Here is a 7,130-nt window from a genome sequence, read left to right as displayed (position 1 = left end):
CGATTTTGCGTTTAAAAGTAGCGATAAATATTTCTCTGGGATTTTTAAAAAAAAATCCCATTCTAGTAAAACCAAAATGTTGAACTGCCATGCAATGAATAACAGTCGTTCTAAACACAGCTCTCAAAATTAATTAATCCACATGGCTACTTTTAAAATCTTTCATGTCAAGTTCACACCCAACATGCACTCAAAATTAAATAGAAAAAAGCAATCCAAAAAACCAAACCAAACCAAAACATAAATTAAAAACAGTGGTGCAACCTGAACTTGGAAAGGTAGCAAGGAAAGTGGGCTAAGATCGATGGACAGTCATTTGGTAAGAGAGAAACAAGAAGATAGAACGGGTAAATTATGTGAATTTAGGGATAAAATCTCATGGGGCTACAGAAACACAGGGATTCAAAGCAAATTCGAAGAAACAAAGTATAAATTTAATGACAAAAAGTTTAGAATTATTCCAAAGTTTACTTATTGACTTCCAAACCAACCTTGCCCTGAGAGATCTTTGCTGGGCTGCCCAAGCCGACCTTTCTCTTTCTTACCAAACAGGCGCCCAAAAGATGACTTTATACTTTTCTTTTTGGGGGCTTTGTGAAGAGAATCTTGGCTGCTGTTGCTGCTACTGGGATTGCTGACTTGACCATCCTGTGACCCAGTTGAACTGTGGGTACATTTGGAATGTTAACAAGTATTTTTGAGTCAGGAAAGCAAAAGCAGAGAATTAGTGTCTACAGCATTTTGTTAATAAACAAATTCAAACAAGTACCAACATTCTCAGCCGTATCAGCATAAAAAACATAGCATCATATTTCAAGCAGCCTGGGTCCAAGAATGCCAGCCACGAGAAATCCAAAACTACTTTCAATCAAAATTAGGTTCTTTACTCAGAGAGTGGTAGGGGCGTGGAATGCATTGCCCGAGAGGGTAGTGGAGTTGGCCTCATTAGGGGCATTTAAGCGGCTATTAGATAGGCATATGGATGATAGTATAAGGTAGCGGTAGAGGTTAGATAGACCTTAGGTTTAGGGTAAAAGTTCGGCACAACATCGTGGGCCAAAGGGCCTGTACTGTGCTGTACTGTTCTACGTTCTAAAACAGACAATTCTGTATTCTTTAAAATCCAAGCGTTTCTAACATCTACTTAATGGTATTTTCATCAAAAGGGCATCACATGGAGGATATTGAAGGGTGACCTTACAGAGGTTTATAAAACCATGAGGGGCATAGATAAGGTGAATGGCAAGTGTCTTTTCTCTGAGGTGGGGAATTTCAAGACTAGGGAGCATACTTTTGCAGCGAGAGGAGAAGGATTAAAGAAAAAGACATGAAGGGCAATTCTTTTACACAGAGTGTGGTTCATGTGTGGAATGAATTTTTTTAGAGGAAGTGGTGGATATGGGCACAGTTAAAACATTTGGATAAGTATATGAATAGGAAATGTTTGGAGGGATACGGTCCAAGTGCAGGCAGATGGGACTAAATTAGTTTGGGATTACGGTCGGCATGGACTACTTAGACTGAAACATCTATTTCCATGCTCTATGACTCCATGATTCAAATCTAACCACCACCAAACACATTAAGCCTTCACTAAACAGTATGAGCATTGTAATTATGTTCAAAACAGAAATTTTTGTTCCATACATAGAGTCAAAAATTCTTCTGGTAATTCTCCAAGATAAACCACTCTTTTGGTTTCAAATAATTAATGCAATGTTAACTGGACATAATTCTGAACTGGCAAGTTTATTAAAACAAAACAATGAACTTGCTCACAATAAGCATTATTTACAACTGAACATGAACTTCTGAGTTAAAATTATCAATGTTTTAATTTCATTAGTTTTTATTGACATTCCCATGTTGTTCTAACCAATTTTCGTAATTAAATATCAATGGTGCAACATTTAAATGCGATCCATTATATGGTACAACTTCCTGGTAATATACATTTTGTGGCCCAACGTCAACATTTTATTCAAATCAGTTGGTAACAAGTGCATGTCAACCACTAATGTAAACAAAACACTCTTTGTTGCTAGTACATCACCAACAATTCAATACCCATACATGGCCACAAGTCTGCTTACAGCATTGCACTATATTTCTGTAAAATCCACCTATGAACCAAGCAGTGTAGATGGAAAAAGAATAGTAATGTTAATTATAACCATTTGAAAAATTGGTTTACCTTCTTATGTCCCGAATATCCTCCTGACTGATGGTGTGAGAGGCACCTTGGTTCACTCTGTCCAATCGAATGGACCTTGGTGTGGAGGGTGGTGATGTTTCACATTTTATTGTCGTTTTGTCTTCCCGTGTATCCTCTTTTGCTAGCTGGGATTATAGATAAGTTGCAAATGAGTAATAAGTAGTCAAAAATAAGAACCATTCATGACATATGATTTGAATTTATGAAAAAGCTGACACTATTACATAAATAAAACATCAAATCAGGTCCACATGGATTTCACAAGCACAATACAATTTACATCGACACACAATTTACAGTGGTACAGAATTACCATGGCATAGGAAGTTGTTTCAACTCTCTACAAAGGAAGAGTAAATTTTAATGAAAGTTCAAAATTCTAACTTTGGTTTTCTTTTTAGAAAACTGAATCATGCAATAACACTCTTCACATTAGATTCTTGCAAGGGAATCAATCTAAATAAAATCCCAAAAGTCAGAACATTTCACAGTGCAAAGTAAAAGCGGTTCAAAAATTAAGAAATGGAAATGAGAAAAAGCAGCACCAATTTTTCTTTGTATCATGGAACTATTGTTGAACATTCTGAAGTTCTGGAATTTATTTAGACTTTGATGAAGAATGCTACATATAGGTTAGGAGTGCAAATTTAAAAATCGGGCTATGCTTTCTTTTCACAATTTATCTTCAATTTACAACTCTGCAAGGATTCACAACTTCATTGTCAGACTGGAAGTCTTAGTTTATTATTCCCCCAGCGTGGCTTAGGCCTACAATGAACAGGATAGGGAAAATTAAATGCCATGACCTTAAATTTTATGAAGGAGAGCTCCATCACTTGGCTCCGCCATGTTCTCAGTTCTGATACAGTATCAGAACATTGAGTATGAAGTGTTCAAGGCATTTAAAAAAATCTTTTTCTGAATAAATCTAAAACTTAAATCAGTTAATAACAGTAAATTGCTTATTTTACATTAAGGGGATTTTACACAAATTTCCCTAGACTTGGATGAAGGGGAAATAAAAGGAATATATGTTAAAACCTCACTTAAACAACACTTGACAGCAAGGAAAGAAAGAAGCCACAGTACTCAGCAAAGAGATGTTACGTTTTGAAATACCAATTATGTAAAATGTCCCATAGAACAACCTAATGCCAGGTAATTGAAGTACAATTTTATACATTTACCTTCCTACGATGCTTCCTTAAATCACTAGGCTGACAGACACATGCAAAGAAAAGAGAGAGTCATTAAGAACAAAAAAAGGATTTAGAAGATTATACAAGACGTAGGTGCATCAAAAATCACAAGCAGGAGTGAAAGTGAAGACTGGGCAGATTTTCCATGAACACAGCATAAATTGCATTCATTTCAAAAGGCTGTCATTTCATTTGTTGAGATGAAATGCTTGTAATATTTGCAGATGTAGTCTTCAAAAGAAACAGATGAAACTTATTCAGTACAGAAACGAGTGACACCTGGTGTACGTTGCTTTCCATGAGTTACACTTGATGCAAAATGTAATGGTTAATATTCGGTCTTGATTCAACTACCGGCTTTGAAATCTGCAGAATATTACAGACTTCAACAAGTAACTGGCCTTGTTGTATTTGGCAGGTCTGTGCAGAAACATTATGGACTAATTTGCCCAACATGACAAATGTATACTTCTTTGTGTTGGTTTTGCCAGTGTATCAAGTAATTAAGTAGTCAACCTGTTTTGTCTTTTGACCAATAAAATTGAAAGCACACTGTCTGGTCTTGATACATTACAGTACTGTATTAATCAAATAATTTAACCTTAGCTCTGAAAATCATCCTGACACCTGTGACTCGTAACTATATAGCTGCTAAAACATCACTACCTAGTCAATTCTTGAGGTAACTTCTCACTTAAAAACAACCTTGCAGCAAAAGCTGCAAGCTCAACTTCACTTACTGAACGATGATGATACTGGATTAGTAATCCAGTGGTTCAGGCTAATGATCTGGGGACCAAGGTTCAAACCCGACCATGGCAGTTGGTGAAATGTAAAGTTCAATTTCTAACTTCTACAATAAAAAGCTGGTTTCAGTAATGACGACCAAGAAGCCATAAAAGAAACCATCATCAACTACCACAAAAATAAATCCTGGTTCGGCCCTCCAAAGTGGCCTAGCAAACCACAAAGCTCAAAGACAAACAAATGCTAAAACACTATCATAAACTGCTGGAAAAACTCAGATCTAGCAACATCTGTGGACAGAAAGCAGTGTCAACGTTTTGGGTTCAGTGACCCTTCCTCAGAAGAGATGGTGGCCTCAACAATGACACCCACATCCCATAAGAATAAAAAAAAAGCCACCCGCTACAGACTGCAGTAAAATTAAAAAAGGAGATATTTGCCATAAGCAGTCACACAAGCGGCATTACCCAAAGAATAAATATAACACTATATTTCAGTTCTGGTATTATACACGATTTTGCACAATGTACATTTTATGAGATGCTTTATGGCCAACGTATACTCAGCATGAATACTTATGGTTAGTAAGTTTGCGGATGACACCAAAATTGGAAGTGTAGTGAGAAACAAAGAAGGTTACCTCAAACCTTCACAACAGGACCTTGATCAGATGGGCCAACAGGCTGAGGAGTGGCAGATGGAGTTTAATTTAGATAAATGAGGAGCTGCATTTTGGAAAGGCAAACCAACGCTGGACATATACACTTAACGGTAAGGCCCTGGCAAATGTTGCTGAACAGAGTTCATAGTTCGTTGAAAGTGGAGTCACAGGTAGATACGATAGTGAAGGAGGCATTTGGTATGCTTGCCTTTATTGGTCAGTGCGTCGAGTATAGGAGTTGGGAGTCATGTTGCGGTTGTACAGGACATTGATTAGGCCATTTTTTGGAATAATGCATTCAATTTTGGTCTCCCTACTATAAGAAGGATGTTGTGAAACTTGAAAGGGTTCAGAAAAGATTTATAAGAATGTTGCCAGGGTTAGCGAGTTTAAGCTAAGCTCCAATGAAGAGGCAGAATAGGCTGGGGCTAATTTCCCTGGAGCGTCGGAGGCTGAGGATTGACCATATAAAAGTTCATAACATCATAAGGGATACTGATAGGGTGAATAGCCAAGTTCTTTTCCCCAGAGTAGGGGAGTCCAAAACTACAGGGCATAGGTTTAAGGTGAGGGAAAGATTTAAAATGGACCTAAGAGACAACTTTTTCCACACAGAGGGTGGTGCATGTGTGGAACAAGGTACCAGAGGAAGTGAAGGAGGCTAAAACAATTACAACATTTAAAAGGCATCTGGAGGGTATATGAATAGGAAGGGTTTACAGCAATATGGGCCAAACTCTGGCAAATGGACTAGATTTAGGATGTCTGGTTGGCATGAACGATTTGCACTGAAGGGTCTAGTTCCATGCTGTACAGTGCTATGACTCTATGAACTGACAGTGAATGGTATGAAACCAATTATCAATGTTTCAAAGGCAGAAGGATAAAACTTTGGACATGGACCCCACTTCAAGTATATAATTAAGGGTGGCACAGTGGTTAGCACTGCTGCCTCAGAGCACCAGGGACCGGGGTTTGATTTCAGCCTTGGGTGACTCTCTGTGTGGAGTTTGCATATCTGCCTGGATTTCCTCCAGGTGCTCCAGTTTCCTCCCACAGTCCAAAGATGTTAGGTGGATGGCAATACTAAATTGTCCTGGGTTAGCCATGAAAAATGTAGGGTTATGGGAATAAGGTGGGGGCTGGATCTGGGTGGAGTGCTCTTCAGAGGTTGATGCAGGCTCGATGGGCTGAATGGTCTCTTTCTATACTGTAGGGAATTTATGATTTAATTATCTGACAGCACAGTTCCTTAAGGGGAAATGTAGCATTCTGAATCGGTGGGGATGAGTAGAGTATAGCTGTTGGGTGTGATATACAATCCTTATTAAAGGTTAATACCAACATTATTCTCTGCAATAAACAACACTGCATTCGTTAATGAACGAGTCACTTAACATAACTGCAGTCACACAAGAATAATGAAAACAGCAGTGTTGCACATTATTTAAAGCTCAGCACTACTCATACATATCCCATTTTCTTGTTCTACAAACAGTAAAACATTCCAAGACCTGGAAAAGAAGTTGAGACAAAATACTAGCTGCTCAGGACACAGCCTCTTCCACAGCATGGAAACTAAACACAGATTAGGCGACTGCTTTCCAGAAGATCTCCACTCAAGTCATTTACAGACCTCTAGCTTACAGTTGCTACCATTTTGATTCTGTGCCCCACTCCCATTCAGTTTCCTATCAGTTCCAATGAAGGTCAACATAAGCTCAAGAGATCTCTTTTAATTAGGCACTTTCCAGCCTTCTTGACTAAAAGCCAAGCTCAAAAATCTCGAATTGTAACTTCTGCTACATTGTGTGTTTTTTGGATGGAAGCTGCTGGCAGTTGTTCTGCATTTTCCGTTAACATCTCCTTTGGACACACTTTTAGGAGAGAAGTTATATTCATCCCTATTCATTAGTCAGCCTGTTTACTGTACTTGTAACCAAATCACCTCAAAAGCAAGCAGTCAGTAGGGTATGGCCCAAGGAAGAACTAATTCATTTTTGGTGAAGATATACCTTCAGATCCTGAAATTCTTTTTGAAGGATCTGTAAATACTGAAAAACATGAGGAATTAATGGATTTTAAAGAACGCTCTTGATGGTTTTAGCATGTTATAGATTTTCTCATCTGTTAGTGGAATTTGCCAAAGCTGACAAAACGTGAACAATTTTCAGCATTGATTATTGGATGTAGATTAGCCTGAACTTGGCACAGACAAATGGAAATTCTTATTTAAACCATTTTTCTTTTCAGCTTTTTAGCTACAGACCATTAACCTGGAAGGGAAATGCCTTAAGGAAGAGCGTGC

The 7,130-nt window shown here is 38.0% G+C and overlaps 1 protein-coding gene across 1 annotated transcript in view; it reads right to left on the bottom strand.

Moving 5' to 3' along the window:
• LOC109920159 (liprin-alpha-1-like) overlaps nt 1-7,130 on the bottom strand; it is a 117,314-nt gene that overhangs the window by 64,776 nt on the left and 45,408 nt on the right. Inside the window, exons 12-14 of the mRNA XM_048606905.1 lie at nt 3,403-3,432; nt 2,195-2,340; nt 492-664 (exon numbers count right to left, since the gene is read on the bottom strand). Coding sequence (XP_048462862.1) covers nt 492-664; nt 2,195-2,340; nt 3,403-3,432 — 349 coding nt within the window. The remainder of the gene's footprint in view (nt 1-491; nt 665-2,194; nt 2,341-3,402; nt 3,433-7,130) is intronic.

Source organism: Rhincodon typus, chromosome 17 (assembly GCF_021869965.1).
Source record: "Rhincodon typus isolate 14 chromosome 17, sRhiTyp1.1, whole genome shotgun sequence".
In the NCBI taxonomy this organism is placed as follows: Eukaryota; Metazoa; Chordata; class Chondrichthyes; order Orectolobiformes; family Rhincodontidae; genus Rhincodon; species Rhincodon typus.
This window is presented reverse-complemented; position numbering and strand designations above follow the sequence as displayed.